Raw genomic sequence first — 17,728 nt, 5'->3', positions numbered from 1 at the left:
CACATTCTATCTTTTCCGTTACATACCTGTTGAAGAATCTTGTCTGAGGTGTTACACAGATGTCAGCATGATGTAGTGTGCATGCCGTGTTTGTGTAGGTACGTAAGTGGGAGAAAGGCCTGCAGCAGGTATTTGATGAGACTGACGTCAAAGAACTGGTAAAGAACGCCAAAGCAGAAGTGGAGAAGTACTTTGAAAGTTTACCTAAACCTGGTTTGTGAACATGTGTTAGTGTGTCAAAGTTTTGGGTTATGAACAAAGTCTAGCTAAAGTTTGCTGTGCCTTGCCGTGGCTAAACTGTTATTGTCAACAAATTTTAGTGCATGTAAAGGTAGTTTCATTTACCTAACCCAATAACAACAGTGGCAGATAGAGGTTTTTATGAAGTGGAGATCATATATTGGAATACTCTTTCACCTTCGATGTAGATGGTACTGTGATAATTTATATTGTAACCTTCAGTCAAGCTTGCAAGTTGTCCACTTGGAAATTATGCACCATATTTCAATATCTCCTACCATCACAAGATCCTAAACTGATCCGTCTCAGAGTAAAAGATAAACCTGCTGTGTTTTTAAATTGGAGGCATTCGTAATTTGTGATAACCAAACAGATATATGATAGCTGTATTGAATTTAGACTCGTTATTCAAGAACTACCCCCATGCTACTATACTGCCTCTAACTTTAAGACACAGGGGGTTTATCTCTGTTCCATCATGACTTCACAACACATTCTTAAGTGGTGTGTGTGAAACATGAAGCACATTTAATTGTATATTAATATATATAATCATTGCATAATTATGCATCAGAAAGACAGCTTTATAACAGGGATGGCAATTTTCTGCGAATCCATGGAAATCCGAGGATTTATATGCAAATCAGTTGATCTTGGATCCTGTTGGAGCGCCCAGAACTCCAGCTGATTTTCATTTGAAATCACCTTCACCTGTTGCCTTCCACATGTATAATAAGATTATATACCACTGATTAACCAAGTATTTGCTCAAGTCATGGTAGAATCTGCTTTATTTCAACATGCTGTACATTTAATTGCTTTCTTTCCAGTTATCCAATAGCTGGAACATTATCTGCCAGACTACATCTGTGATATGTCTTTTAGGCATAGTGTGAGATACTGTATGTTTATGTTAAGTAAACAAGCAATACATCTCACAATGCCGTCCATTTTTTTTATAGGTATTTGTAGTCGTCAATTCTTTCTAAATATCCAATGTTGCCTTTGTCCAGGGGAGTCAAAGCAATATGCTGAAGGTGAATCCCCAATCGACTTCCTCAACCATGCTACATATTGCTATGCAACTGCAATTAAGTTCAAGGCCAAAGATCCTGACCTTCACCTTCAACTGGGGATGGTATTGGAAGAGAGGTATATTGCTGAGGATTTGTTTGGATTGAAAAAGGAAGTAAGTATCCATGATGTTTGTAGTTTCAGCTGAACCAGTCGTAAAATATGAGACTGTCTTTGTTGTTTTCGGATTATCATGGTATTATCGACTCTGGGTAAAGACTTTTGCTTTTAATTAATGACTGCTTTTGTTTCCCTATTTTGGTAAAATGTGTGAACCCATTCTTGGTGTGAAATGTGGCTGGAATAATGCCAAAAATGAAATCTTACTCACACTGTATTTGCCTAAGGACAAACCATAGCTACAAGACTTCAAAACATGGTTCACAACTGGCCTGTTTTACAAATATGAATGGAAAGAGTAGGATTTTGTCAAGACTTCAGTCCCACAAACTACTCAGGTATTGACAGTTTATGTGACTTTGAAGTGAGTCACCCAGTGGACAATCCTGAAAAGGACAGACTTATTTGCTCTTGATGGATGATGACCGATGGGAGTGAGTGAGTTTAGTTTTACGCCAGACTCAGCAGTATTCCAGCTATATGGCGACGGTCTGTAAATAATCAAGTCTGGACCAGACAATCCAGTGATCAATAACATGAGCATCGATTTGTGCAGTTGGGAATCAATGACATGGGTCAACCAAGTCAGTGAGCCTGACCACCCGATCCCGAAAGTCTCCTCTTACAACAAGCATAGTCACGTTTTATGGCACGCATGGGTTTGCTGAAAGCCTATTCTTCCCCGGACCTTCACAGGTCATGACAAATGGGAAATAATTAAGCTAAACACTATGTATTCATCCCAGACCAAGACTCAAGTCCTTAATTTTAATAGTAATGTACCAAATAATAGACAATTTGACTTTTAGCATCATCAAATGTGTACACTGTATGTTTTCCCTGCCATACCTGCAACATTAAGGATGAATTATCTCCCCTGGTTGAAGCTTCATGTTTACCAAGACCAGGGCCATGTTTAGGTCCTTTATCTTCTGTCAGAGCCCTAATATTTGGTGTTATTGCTTCAACAGGATCGTTCTGACATACCTTCCCTCAATGTGCAAGCGAAGGAGAGTTCCAAGGAAGAGGAGGCCCAGGCCATTGCCAAGCTGAGAGGAGTTGATGCCACTGCTCCTATATCACTGCAGCTGAAGGCAATAGATCAGGAATATCATCACTTGATAGACACAGGGCAGAGCGGCAAGGCTGATCATGTCATGGCCCTGTATGCCTGGTACTCCAAGAAAGCATCTCAGGTGAGCTGAAACATGAGGAATACCATCATGTGAGTCAACCAAGTCAGCAAGCTTGACCAGCTAAACCTATTAGGGACTGTTCATAATGTTCATAATTCATGGCTAGGGCGGTAAGGAAGATTTTAAGCAGAGATTATCCATTTTGTTCCTGGAAGTTAGGGGGTCATCAATCAATTTTGTATGCATGTACTTGGGGGTGGGGGTGTGGTTACTGATTTTGTATGTGACATGACATTCGTCTTGGGCGTGAGCAAGGTACTAGTCAGAATATAACCACCCATTCAAATTTCATTGGCAACAGAACTTTCCATGAAGTCTACGTTGATGCAGACCCATATTCTTCGCCTGAACCCCAAGGGTTGTCCACTGGTTCTGTGTGTAACACAGCATGTTGATATTATAATGAGGGTACAATATACTTATCTTACTGAACATTCCCAATATTAATTTTAAACTGTTTTAAGCATGGGTATTGGATCATATACTTCAGCCAACCTATGTGAATCAAACAATTTGAATCTTACGTTTGCTGTTTTTCCCCGCAGGTATTGTCTTAGCAAAGTCACCACTGTGTAATTCCTCTTCTTAATAGTCACTGGGACTACATTTGAACATTTTGTCAAAATTTATTTATTGGAATGAGGGTCAAATGTTTTTGTAGTCATCGCTAGATTTTGCAGACACAAGAAACTTAGAGTTATCTCTCTTCCATCGCTTTAAATTCACAAGATACCGGTAATTTCCATGCATTATGCGTGATTCAATGTTAGTCAAGATACAGAAGTACTACCAGCAAGTACAGAATGAGTTGCTGCTGGCAGCATCCCAGCTAACAAAAGTACGTTTTGAGGACGTTGTCTCAACGTTACGTTTACGTCCCCAGAACGTCAGCGTATAACGTCCCACTTACGTCTTTTTTGTGGAGTCGAAAACACGTCCTCACAACGTTATTTTCTACGTTCATACGACCCAAAAATAACGTCCCCGCGACGTCATAAACATAACGTTGTCACAACGTTATTTTCTACATTCATACGACCCAAAAATAACGTCCTCGTGACGTCATAAACATAACGTTGTCACAACGTTATTTATAGTTTTTTGGGTATATACGTACTCAGAACGTACAGTAGTCTGAGGATAAAATATTTGTATTAGGTTTCTGGGTTGTTGTCACCATGATCATAACAATATCCAGGGCTAAAAGTCATAGTTTCCGTTGTTTTTGTTAGATCTAAATTACGAATGCTGGAAAAATGGTCAAGTGATCAACAGTTCGAAAACTTATTTCGGCAATTATAAATATGTGGTTTGGATTTTTCGAAACTGTCTACTTTGAGCCCTGGTAACAAATAACAGAGATTCTTCTTTTGTTTACATTGAACCATTTATTCCAGTATAATACATTGCTAAGAAACGTTTCATTGTAGACTTGCACTTCCTCATCTTCCCCAGCGGCAGCGTACATCTGAAAAAAGAATAGTTTATCTTTAAGACCTAATATTATTCAAATGCACAAGATTAGAACATGCCGTTACATTTTTAACACCCTGAATGCCGAGGGTTTTTTGTTGTTGTTGTCTGCATACGGCTATAAAATTACACAGAAAATGTACAAATCATACTTATAACTTTGAATTTTTTAGCCTGTTCATATGAAACTGCAATATTTGTCCCAGCATATTGAATTTTGTACATCACAGGAAATAAAGCACATGTTGCAGTAATGGCTACGTGTGATCCTCCAACAGTTGTGTAGAGGCTTAGACTGTATTGATCCTACAGTACATTTACTGAGTCAAATTCCCGTGTAAATATTCAAACAATCAAAAACTTTCAATGAATGAAAACTCACACCCTATATCCACATATGATATGATGGTGAACAAGGATATATGAAGATACTGACATTAGTTTCAAGAAAAAGTATCTGAACGAAAAATATAAATCACAATGCTGAAAGTGCAGTCGGAATGATATGGCCATTGTGTTTAAACTCTTGGTCAACCGACCTTCACCTCAAGAAATTGCCTAACATGTGCAACGATGTTTACGTGTGACATCACTATTGAGGGCCGATTTCTTTCAAAATAGCGGCCTCGCTGACATGGGTACACAGGATTTTGAGAGCACTCTTTCCTTGATTTAGGGATGTTTTGTACATGAAAGTGAGATGTAAGTAATCAGAATTATTCTGACTATCTGTGTATTGTTAATTTTTAACTTACCTTACCATAGGTCTTATGCATATTACCTCTAGCTTCGCTAAACGAGATCAGACAGTCGTTGATTCGCCATCCCCTCGATGGCTACCTCATGTAATCTACGAATGTAGTCACGGAAGTGACGTGATCTCTCCACTCGCGCGAGAGCGCAGAATCCAAAATTCACTTTTACCTTTAGCGTTCGTGCGAACGGACGTGTTGGTTTGCAGTTTTTTTTTTCCTACTGTGTGTAGTTTCAATAAAGTTGCTACTCCTTGGTAGGTATGGTTTGTATCCCCTCATTATGTATCAAAGTCAAGTCATACAAGCATTTAATGTGCTTACCTTGCTACCTCGTGTTGTTCTTTTCTCACTCAGGCTTGGCTTGGCCATGTCGGAGGTGAGAACGACATGGCGTCCATGAGGGTAGTGCATCTTGTTGGTGGTTTGCCCGTCATGTTTCTGCCCATGCTTGGTCATTTTCACTTGTGTTTTCGGTATTTAGCATACTTTTTTCTGCCATGAATTTCAGCGTAGCGAAGGCAGCCATTGTGGTTGTTATTTTTCGCTGCCCCGCACTTACGGGTGTGCCTATTTTTTACGTAGGGGTGCAACTACTTTCTACATTTTTATGTAGGGGGTTTTCCTCCTAGTATTGTATTAACATGTCGTCAAGTCGTGGTTTCTTGTCTGTTACAGTTCTGTGTATGACTCGACACTATTGTACTGTCTGCAAGGGGCAGAAATCAGCCAAGGACCCACATCCCTGGTGTCCGGATTGTGCGTCCGCTGTTTGTTCCATCGATAGTCGGTGCCTACACTGTCAAGCGTTATCTCTCACCGATTTCAAGACCTTTTTGGCGGTTCGGAGGAAACGTTTTACGCAACGTAAGAGAAGAATGTCGTCGCCAGCGTCTTCCTTGGGATCCTTACCTGACGACCAAGATCTACCACCGCCTTCAATACCACTATCAACGCCGAGTGTGGAGCGCTCATCTATTACGCCGGCGCGCTCCTCTCCAGAGCCTACGGGTTCGGACGCCTTTGTAGATTTATCTCACCCGGATGCCTTATCCCATCCTGAAGTTCAGAGGCTTCTGCGATCTCTCTTGACGCCGGGCGCTGCTGTACTCCCTACCTCGGTATCTACACCTTTACCAACGACAGCGCCTAGACTTACGCCAGCGCCGTTGCCTGTACCAGCGCCTCTGCCTGTCCCGGCGCCTTTGTTTACATCAGCACCGGTGTTTTCGTCAGCGCTTATTCCGACGCCAGCGCCTATTCCGACGCCAGCGCCTGTACCAACGCCAGCGCCAATATTGTTGCCGGACCCTGCTCCTATAACTACGTCTTATCGGATCCGCAGAGTGTCTCATACGCTGACTAAAGAAGAAATGTTACAGCGCCAGCTGGATGAAGAGCGCGCTCGTCGTTTAGAGGCTGAGCGCTCCCGGCGCAGATCTCGTTCTAGGTCCCCGAAGGGTCGGCGCTCTCGTTCTCCACACCGTAGCAGGCGCCGGCGCTCCCGGTCGGTTTCCCGCTCTCCAAGGCGCTCCTTAGAGGAAGACTCACGTACCAGAAGTAGACGTAGAGTGCGATCTCGGTCAAGATCACCACGACGTCTCTCTAGATCCCAGCGTTCGCGATCGCCGGAACCACTGCGGACTTCCGGCAAAGAATTTAACACTAAGAACTCTGCTTCCAACTCGAGTCAGCGACGAGAATCAACCTCTATTTCCTGGGAGGAACACGAGGAACAGTTCTTTTGCCCAGACTATGAGGAGGAACCTGGCAATGTTGGTGATAGTGATGGCACCTATCTTCCCTTAACTGCTGTCTTTGAGTGGATTGCCGACAGATTACCGGACTGTCCTTCCCCTTCTTCGGATTCAAACAACCCGGCGTCGATTCACTTGACTCCTGAGTTACTTATTCCACCACACCCTATGGTGGCGGATGCGATTACTTTGTTAGACTCGGACTTTGCGAAGTTATCCTTAAATCCGACCATCAAAGCGTCGAAGTCTAAGAAATCAGATTATAAAGTGCACAGTCTGGATTTTGCCGACAACGGGGCGGGGCTAGACGATTCAATTAAGAGGTTGTCAAGTTCAACTCCGTCATCTTACAGAGTTCAGGATTCAAAGTTAGCAGCTGTTGATACTGAACTGAAACGTATGCTTAAACCTATCTCGGCGCTTGCGTCAGCCACCTCCGCTGCAGCCTTGGATTTGTCAGAGGATAATGCCTCGAGGGTGGATCATTTAACTACCATTTTTGCTTGGCAAGGCAGAGTACTCCATGACCTACTTGGACACTTACGTGCGGCGCTAGCCATGACTACTACTAGGCGCCGATCTGGATTTTTAGATGCTTGTTCTTGGCAAGAGGAATTTAAACGTCAACTTCTTCGTGCACCATTTACGTCTAAGTTCCTCTTTGATGAAAAGATACCGTCGGTGTATAAACAACATGCCGAACTTACTAACACGGAAGTGGCGCTGTCAACTTTCGAGGCCTTGGGCTCTGCATTTCGTGGCCGAGCCAGGGGTAATGCCAAGAAAAGATATGTACCCAGGAGAGAGTCGATCCGTTCCTCGTTTGGGAGGGGACGAGGTCGTACCAAAGACTCAGATGTCCAGCGCAAGCCTCAAGAACGTGGCAGGGATGCCCCAGCTACGTCCGGTCGAGGTAGGGGCAAGCGTCCCTACTCCGGCCGCTGAAGCCATGGACTACTACGACTGGGACCTCCCACCCCCAGTCGTACCAGTTCATCCGACCCCTGTAGGTGGGAGACTAGGGATCTTCTGGGCCAACTGGACATTCCTGGAAGACCCGTTTGTTTGCAAGATCCTGAGAGCCGGCTACAAGCTACCACTAGCCAGAGCTCCGCCGTTGACTACCACTCCCCTGTCACGAGGGTACTCAATAGATCAACAGGTACTTATCCTAGAAAACATCAAGATTTTATTAACAAAACATGCTATAGAGATAGTGTCAGAACCCCATCTCTCCCCGGGGTTCTATTCACCCATCTTCCTGATACCCAAGAAAGGTTCCACCAAAATGCGGATGATTCACAACATGGCGACTTTCAACAACCTGTATTTAGCCGAGCCCCCGCATTTCCGAATGACATCACTGGATCAGATCCGAGCCAAATTGTCACCCGGAGCTTGGATGGCCAGCCTAGATTTACAGGATGCTTACCTGCACGTTCCTTTATTCCCACGCCACAGGAAGTTCCTGCGTTTCATATTCAACGGAGTACACTACCAGTGGCGAGTGCTGCCGTTTGGAATTTCTACGGCCCCGTGGCTTTTCACTCGGGTCACACTGCCTGTCACCCGGTTTCTGCACCTCCGGGGGATAGACTTCGATCCTTACATCGACGATTGTTTTCTAAATCACTGCAATCCTCAGTTGCTACGCAAACAACTGGACTTCTCCACACGCCTACTTCAACAGTTGGGATGGATTATCAATTTCGAGAAGTCGCAACTGAAACCAACGCAGGAGTTAACGTTCATTGGGGGGTTGTTCCTGACTCGGCTCAATCTAGTCAGGGTCCCTCCCGATCGATGGCAGAAGATTCTCGCCTTTACGGATCGAGCTCTGTCCCTACCTCTCACCCTCAGAGAATGGCAGTCTCTGTTGGGCTTGTTGACGTCGGCGCAGGACCTCACCCTCAGAGGACGGCTTATGCTGCGCCCACTACAGAGGTTCCTATTACCATTCATTCGAGAGAACGACCTCCAGTCGTCATTTCTTCTACCCCCGCACCTGCATCAGTACCTCAGGTGGTGGACGGTAGAGTGGAACGTCTGCGCCGGTGTTTGTTTGACAAACTTCAACCACGACCATGAATTGTTTGTAGACGCATCCCTCTTGGGATGGGGTGCTCATTTGAACGGCCAGACAACCTCAGGGCTGTGGTCAGACGCCGAAAAGGAGTGGCATATCAACAGCCTGGAGATGCAAGCAGTCATCCTAGCGGTTCGCCACTGGCTACCGGTCCTAACAGACTCCAGACTCCTGGTAGCGTCCGACAATTCCATGGTCGTGTGGGTGATTCACAATCAGGGTACAACCAGGTCCAAACAACTTCTGGACCAGATGTTCCTGTTAGCGGATCTGGTAGACAGCAACGGCATCGTGATCGCGGCTCGTCACATTCCCGGCTGCAAAAACATTCTGGCAGACGCCCTGTCGCGCCCCGGCAAACCATCCCCGACGGAGTGGATGCTTCATCCGGACGCATTTCGCCAGATTTGCTGGCAACTCGGGAGACCACTGGTAGATCTTTTTGCCACCAGTTTCAATCACCAGTTACCAACGTACGTATCTCCCGTGCCGGATCCACAGGCGTGGGCAGTCGACGCGATGTCTCTATCATGGGAAGGACTGGACGCATATGCGTTCCCTCCTCCAATTCTTCTCTCGGATGTAATCGCCAAGATCAGACTGACGCAGAACCTCCGACTGCTTTTGGTCGCACCTTGGTGGCCAGCCAGATCGTGGTTTCCCGATCTTCGACGGCTCGCCAGCGGAGACCCTTACAAACTTCCAGAGTGGTTGCATCTGCTTCGACATCCACACAGTCGACAGCTGCATCCGGATCCACGGCGATTCCATCTTCACGCATGGGTCATCTGCAGAGATCATTAAAGGCTAAGGGCTACTCTGCGCACGTGGCGAACGTTATAGCTCGCGCGCATAGAGTTTCTACCCGTTCTTTATATGACGACAAATGGCGCTCTTTTGAGAATTTTTGCGCACGAAGATCTCAAGATCCCATGGCAGCATCTCCTCAGTTTGTGGCACAGTTCCTTCTCTACCTACGGAACTCTAGACATCTCAAAGGCAGTACCTTAGGCACCTATTTGTCAGCTTTGAATTCTGTCCTTGCTATCAAGTCAGATTCACAGATCTCCAAGATACCGGAACTTATTGCGCTTCTCAAAGCTTTCAAGCTGGAAGACCAGAAGGCCAAGTTTCGTCCTCCAGCTTGGGATCTTAATGTTGTCCTTCAACATCTCAGAGGGCCGCCGTACGAGCCATTAGAAGAAGCCTCCTTTGAACATCTTTCCAAGAAGACGGCTTTCTTACTATCATTGGCAACAGCGGCTAGAGTCAGCGAGATCCATGCTCTTGACGTTACTCAGATCCGATTTGAACAGTCAAGACACGGACGTGCTCATTTGGGTTTGCTTTGGGATTTTGTGGCTAAGAACCAGCTTCCCGGGCAGCCTAACAGGTTATTCTCCATCCCTCCTTTGTCTACGATCTTGGGTCATCATGACTTGGAGGAGGAGCTGCTATGTCCAGTCAGGGCTCTCAGATGCTATATTAAAAGGTCAGCCTCTAGGAGACGATCCCGCAAAAGGTTATTCATTCCCTTTGCCGTGTCCTGCAAAGGTGAAGTAAACAGAAATACTATTGCCCTCTGGCTCAGATCGACTATCCTGGCGGCCTATGACGACAAGCACCTGCCTCATCCGGTAGCAAGTAACCCGCACGAGATCAGGGCCTTGGCGTCTACGATGGCCCTCCATCGGAACAGCACAGTACCGCAGATCATGGAGGGCTGTTTCTGGAGGTCATCAACTGTCTTCGCATCCCACTACTTGAGGGACTTGGCAGTTGAAGACGTGGAGGGATTACAGTCATTTGGTCCATTGGTGGTTGCTCAGCAACTTACCCGACCATCCGCCCATTAGGTAACTACACTTCTACTTACCTTTGGTCTTAAGATTAACCTCACCCCCAGGGTGCGTCGGTTTTTCTTTGGAGTTCTATTGGGTTGCTCTTTGTCCTGTTCCAGGTATTATCCTGAGACCGTTGACATTGGCTTTCCCGAGTTCTCCTGATGCATGTGCACTGTTTGCTGAGGGATGGTCCTCTGGAGTCCACACCACCATCCATCTGTCGAAGCCATATGCATAAGACCTATGGTAAGGTAAGTTAAAAATTTATTAAAATCTAAATATTTTAGATATTTAAATACTTACCTTACCATAGGGCGGTGACTCCCTCCCAACGCTGGATGCTCCTCCCCACTTTGGACTCTTCGGACCTTCCGGTTGACGGTAAAAGTGAATTTTGGATTCTGCGCTCTTACGTGACTACATTCGTAGATTACATGAGGTAGCCATCGAGGGGATGGCGAATCAACGACTGTCTGATCTCGTTTAGCGAAGCTAGAGGTAATATGCATAAGACCTATGGTAAGGTAAGTATTTAAATATCTAAAATATTTAGATTTTAATAATATGTTTTTATCGTTTACATTGTAAATGACGGAAGAAGCCAGAAATGCCGATAATTACCACAGTCGTTCTGCGTGATTTTGCGTCAGTCATGGTGTCACGCTGCACTGACAGGACAGTTTTTTATATGAATGATCAAATGATTGCATCGTATCTATTTTTAACTTGCCATTTCCTGCTACGACACTCTTTCCCTGAATATTCAAAGTGTATTGAGCCATTGTAAGCAATGATTAGACGGGTAGATGTCTGAAAATTTCCGAAAATGCTACGTGGTGTAGAATCGGATTTTTTCTTTGTTTTCATTTCAAACAAGCGTAGTCTTTCGAGCACAGCGTTCCTTTTCATGCCCAGTATCTTTCATTTCGTTTTATCCAGACCCTTGGTATTGGTAAGAAAGCCCATTTGTAATTTGATTCTAAGATATATGGGGAAATCAATGATGCATTTGTGGCAGCTGACAATGGAATATATGTGATGAAATAGGCGTCTCAATACCGACCTTAGTGAAACGTGATTTTGTAAACACTAGATCTATCCAATATGGCGGAGAGCGGATTTTGGCGTTTATGTAAGTGTGTTTTCGAAAACATCCCAACTGATTCTGGGTTCAGCAGCAACGTTTCAGAATTATCATTACTGGTTTCATGAAAACTTGATATTAGTGATATGTTATTTTTGAAATTCAATACTGCCAGTAATTATCCGATTTTCGCATTTCAAAACATACAGCAAATAACGAATCGCGAAAAGCAACATTTACGATGAAGCCAGTTTTGAGGGGTTAAGCAATAGTGCATGGTATGAAGAAATGGGAAATTTCCCACAGAATTCACAACTGTGAAGCACATTTGTGATATATTTAGAATGTTATTGGATTTCAAAGTGAAGATTCAAGAGGAATGACATGTGTCCCTGTGACATCCAGGGGGTTAACGCTATAATAGATGTGCACCTTATATACATATTTTGCCTGTTTTGTTATAATAGTGTGAGCAGTGAAATGTCTTTACCGTAGATAGATTATTTCCCTAATAAATATCGATATTTCAGTGTTAGTGATCGTATATTCATCTATCAACCATCATCATATCATAACCCTAGTAAATTTTCGGACTATATGGCAAGAGAAGCGTATGAGAAAAGATAACCACGTGGGTGGGGAGAGGGAGGGGAATGGTATTTCACAAGGCAGAAATGTCCTCTTATCCAGACGTCCCTGTTTGAAGGATAGAATTACATCCATGGGCCTAGCCCTCCGTACAGCCTTGGAGCATGCGACAGTTATGCCTATGTTTATTAACACTTGTCTAACAAGTAACGGTTTCAGATGTGGTATACTACACTCAATATGACAATATTTATGTAAACATTATTCAAACAAACAGAAACACTCAAAGAATAAAATCGCTAACCCTGAATCCACGTACGATATGGTATGTAAACACTACTCAGTATCCAAAATGGCGGAAATTTTAAAAGCACTTAGTGTTAGCATGTATTTTCGAAAACATCCCAGCCGATTCTAGGTTCATCGGCAAAGTTTCAGAATTATCACTGGTGATTTCGTGCAAAACTGGTGTCAGTGAGCATTAACATGCTATTTAGAAATTCAGAACTCCGAGTAATTATCCGATTTTTACAGTTCAAAAAAATATATCAGATGACGCTGTGAATTTCGGATTTGTGCAAAAAGTAGGACAAGTAAATAGATCTAATCAAGAGTCAGTTTCATTATTCTTAATGAGTACGTTCTGAATTAATACATATAATTTACTAATCTAAACAAAACAATAAGCAAAATACTCACTGTTATGGCGATGAGCCCGTTTTAAAAGTGAGGAACAGACACAGAACCCTGTACATGTAGGACTGGCAGCCGCGCGAGAAGTGTGATGTCAGGGAGCGGGAAAGTGCTCGCACAGGCAATGACGTCACATGAAGAAGTCATGTGCAATGTGCCTCAATTTGCATCTTGTGGGTTAAAACATCTAGAAGGAAACATGTTTCATAACTTCCCTGAAATGAGTGAAGTCAAGAGCACAACAATGAGTGTATAATATAATAATAAATTGTATGAAACAAAAATAAGGTAAAAACTATGAATAAACTTCATTATATACTGAAGAGATAGATCTATATGGTAATTTAAAAAGAAAATATCACATGCTTCGATCCTGTTAAATATGATATTCCATCAAGTAAGCTCCGGGATGAGGAGAATAAGATGTAACGATGTTCCAATGTGTCAGTGCTGGCAAGCCGTGGACAGAACGTCCTCACAACGTTATACGAACGTTGCACCTTGGTCTGAAATACACGCTGTTAGGACGTCCTGGTTACGTAAACCGTAACGTTGTGACAACGTCTGTAAATGACATTCTTATAACCTTCAAACGTGAAGTTATATATTTGCTTCAGTTGAACGCATTTAACAAAGCAAACAAAACAAATTTATTCAAAAGTTGTCCTAGATTCAATATCGTCTTGATAAATAATTAGATGGTCAACTGCAAATACAAACACCTTCTAACAGGTCAAGTAAACAAAATATATGAAACAAACGTCCTGACAACGTTACAAGTACGTTACACCAAAGTATGAAAAATACGTTGCAAGGACGTAGCGAGAACGTAATGTGTAACGTTGTGGCAAGGTTGTGATATGACGTTATCCTAGGACGTTCTAATAACGTCCTAGTTACGTCATTTCCCGACGTAACCAAACCCTGACGTAAACATAACGTTGTGGGAACGTCGCGTGTTAGCTGGGATGGTACATTGAAATGTACTTCACTTGAAAGTGGGGTATATTGAAAATAACAGAAGAATGCTTAGCCAATCAGAAAACGACATTTATGTGTGAGGTAAGATAAATATATTTATATCCCCAGGAAGGAGCTGCTGCTCTGAAGGCAGAGAATGACGGAAATCCTCTCGGCCAGGCCTACATGAAATATATGGATGCCTTGACCCTGGACGACACTAAGGCTATGTTGAACTTCCATGTGGGTAGGCTGCTAGTCGTGCAGGGAAACTACGAAGATGCTGTCAAACGTCTTGAAGTCACACTCAACTGGAACGCAAAGCATCAGTTGGCAAGGTAAGGTTGCTTTTGATATTTTAGTCATAATGATATGTGTCATAAATATACCTGTCATGATATCTTTAATTTGGATTGCAGGTCATATTAGGTAAATGTTTTTGAACATTTGAAAAGTGTTTGAAAAGTTGCTAAAGATTAGAATCACATTATTGCACAGTCACTGTGCAAGTGACCGAGGGAGACAACTCATCTTTGGCATGGCTAGAAACTGATATTATTACTCAGCCATTGAAGATACAGCAGTGAATATTTTTACAGCAATATTACACTAGTGTAATACTGCTTGATGTATGACGTCAAAATAGTTCAAAGTTGTGAAGTCACAGTGCTAATGTCGCTGTCACAATTTTACTAGACCTTGCTTGACCTGCCCGAAAGCTGAGAGTCCTCACACTGTTGGCAATTTCACTGCAGTTTCTGTCAATTTATGTTGGCTAGTCATAAACAGAATACTCAACTCGCTGCCTTGAAATACCATTTTTATTAAACTCGTTAAAGGTTTAGTATCAAACTCGCTTTTGCTTGTTTGATACCAAATCATTAACTCGTTTAATAAAAATGGTATTACACGGAAGGTCATTTAGTATCCTCTATAGCCCTATCATTAACTTTCAAACACACTCTCAGCCCAGGAGCTGATAGTTGTGTCACCTACTACAGTGTAAACCAGGAAGGCTTGCTTCCCTCTGATCTGAATCAAACTGTCCAGAATCATCAAAGAATAAAACCAAGCCCAAACAATAAACATTATTCAATGCAGAATGTATGAGAGTGAACCCTGTGTGTATTGATAGTTTCTATCACTGTTGAACCATGGTGACTAATATCAGCCTCTTTGCGGGGAAAATTTCTTCATATTCAGGACTGGTTCACTAATTACTCTTAATCATTAAAAACATTATCATAATTCAGTCACCAGAATTCATTCAATTTAATTGTGATTCATTTAGTCACAACTTGTTGTTATTTTCAGGATCTACTTGGGTCTGGCGCTGGCACTACAGAAGGGCGGTCCAGGTTCTCGTGCCAAGGAGGCTATCACATACCTACAGGAGGCCATGGAGACACTGCTCACAGAAAACTCAAAGTTTGCCATGTCATATGAGGAATATATGTGAGTAATAGCTGAGAAATATGAGACATTCTCCTTTTACACGTTAAGGATAGGAGAAAACACTTCTCGGTTTTGGTAGACAAAGTAAAACCAGAGGGAAAGGTTTTACTAACAAAAGACAAAACCTCTTCTAGGAAAACAAGAGATGACCTAATATATAGATAGAAGCACACTGTTCAGGATTTTACCATTATGATTGATACTTTAACTTACCTCTGTTCTGTGTTCACCTGTTCACTGGCACTTTAAATTTCATTTACAGAGTGTTGAACAGCCTTCATGCAGAGAATCTCATCCGACTTACCAATGTCCATCTGCTACGAGCCTTGATTCAGTTGGGCCGCCTCCTCGCTGTCAACCCAGATGTGAAGGACAGTCTCTCAGCACAAGACGTGTTCCATAAGTAAGATCTTGAATCTAATTAAGAGGAATATTCAATGAATTTCAGAAGTTTCGTTTAAATGTGATGTATAGGAGGATTAAATTTGCTTTACTTATACACCATCATTCAATGTGGTTAAAGAAGTTCAATTGTTTTTGTATTTTTTTGCTTATAGAGTATGTCAAAATGATTACACTGTGGTTCAACCAACCATATGCCTTTCTCCTCAAAGAAGAGAAATTAAAACTAACTAGTAGCCTATGAAGATCCAAGTTAGACATGTCATTGTATCCAAATTGTGTAGATTGAAGCTAATTATTCTGCACAGGGTTTGGATTGTTGGCATTCTTGTATGGAGCTCTGTTGTTTCAGTTTGAGATTGAAATTTAGCATGAACAAAAGGCAGTTATTTTGTGCATAAATTAAAAACCAACGGAAATATCCCATTTACAGTGATACAAACATGGCAATCATGTCCTTTTTAATCCCCCAGGCATGTAATGCGGGGGGATATAGTCGATGCCTTGTCAGTCCATCCGTCTGTCCGCAATCATTTTGTTTCCGGAGCAGAACTCAAAACCATTCAACATTTTTCTGCAAAGCTTGTTACATACATCACCCAGAACCTAAAGTTTTGGTACATACATTTTGTGTTATATTATTTTCTCGGTTTCCATGGAAATGATTCAGACTTTGTCTCAAAAGTGAGAGGTGTGTTTCGTTTTCCGGATCACATGTCAAAAAGTTCTTAATATCTGTCAGCAAAACTTGGTAGATATATGTGGCAGACCCAAGCGTGGTGCCTTTTGCTATTTACTGATTTTTGTGGTAAATAATTTTCTGGGTTTCCATGGAAACATATCGGACTTGAAGGGATGGGTTGCGTTTCTGGAGCGCAACTCAAAAACTTCTAATTATCTTTCTGCAAAACTTGGCAGATATGTAGTGGAGAACCTAAAGTGGTGCCTTTTGCTATTTACAGATTTTTGTGATTTATCATTTTCCCAGTTTCAATGGAAACAATTCTGACTTAGTCTCAAAGTTAAGGGATGGGCTTTGTTTCAGGAGCATAACTCGAAAACTATTCAATATCTTACAGCAAAACTTGGCAGATATTTGAAGCAGACCACAAAGTGGTACCTTTTGCTATTTACAATGTTTTGACATTTTTATTTTTCCTTGTTTCCATGGATACAATTCTGACAGACAAAATGGAGGGATAGGCTTCATTTCCAGAGCACAGTTGGAAAACCATTTGATATCTTTCAACAGATCTTGGCAGATATATGAGACAGATCTAGAAGTGGTGCCTTTTGCTGTTTACAAATATATGGCATTTATATTTTTCATGACTTCCATGGAAACGATTCAGACATATTCTAAGAAAACATCAAGTAACTGTCAGATGATTTGTCCTTTCAAATATGTGGAGTCCGGGGGGGGGATATGTCATCTTCTGATGACTCTTGTTGTGTCTGATTGTGATCTCCCCATTTCAGTGCTGCCCTTCTGTCATCACAAGTTCTCCCAACTCTCTGTCGAGGAGACACCTACAAACAGGTGGAATGGGTCCTCCTGGACGCTCACTCCCACCTCCTCCAGGCAGCCAGTCAGAGTGGAGAGGAGAGTGTCATCGCCCAGCGCTGTGAGAGGCTGTCGGCTCTCATTGTGCACTCCACCATCCCCCAGAATTCAGAGCTGCTCAATCTTCAGGAAAGGGTAAATGTTTATATTTGAAAAGTTTTTGATAAGTTGAATCATATTGTAAATCTTTTTCTCATTATGTTGTTTTTTATATAATCCTCTTAAGAGCTGGCTAATGGGAATAGGTGGTCAAGTCAGGCTTATTGACTTGGTTGACACATCAAGCTTGTCGTAAGAGGTGGCTAATGTGATCAAGTGATCAGGTCAGGCTGTTGACTTGACAGATACTTCATGTCCCAGATGCATAGATCAATAATCATGCTGTTGATCACTGGAATGTCTAGTCCATACTCAATTATTCACAGACCAGTGTCATGTAG

The 17,728-nt window shown here is 42.6% G+C and overlaps 1 protein-coding gene across 1 annotated transcript in view; it reads left to right on the top strand.

The window, feature by feature from the left end:
* LOC137294574 (uncharacterized) overlaps positions 1–17,728 on the top strand; it is a 41,951-nt gene that overhangs the window by 7,512 nt on the left and 16,711 nt on the right. Inside the window, exons 7-13 of the mRNA XM_067825618.1 lie at positions 99–213; positions 1,254–1,429; positions 2,406–2,630; positions 13,997–14,205; positions 15,182–15,322; positions 15,585–15,725; positions 17,204–17,423. Of these exons, the coding sequence (XP_067681719.1) occupies positions 99–213; positions 1,254–1,429; positions 2,406–2,630; positions 13,997–14,205; positions 15,182–15,322; positions 15,585–15,725; positions 17,204–17,423 (1,227 nt within the window). The remainder of the gene's footprint in view (positions 1–98; positions 214–1,253; positions 1,430–2,405; positions 2,631–13,996; positions 14,206–15,181; positions 15,323–15,584; positions 15,726–17,203; positions 17,424–17,728) is intronic.

The sequence above is a fragment of the Haliotis asinina genome, chromosome 8 (genome assembly GCF_037392515.1).
Source record: "Haliotis asinina isolate JCU_RB_2024 chromosome 8, JCU_Hal_asi_v2, whole genome shotgun sequence".
Lineage (NCBI taxonomy): Eukaryota > Metazoa > Mollusca > Gastropoda > Lepetellida > Haliotidae > Haliotis > Haliotis asinina.
The sequence above is the reverse complement of the archived record's forward strand: the minus strand, read 5'-3'. Positions and strand labels throughout refer to the sequence as shown.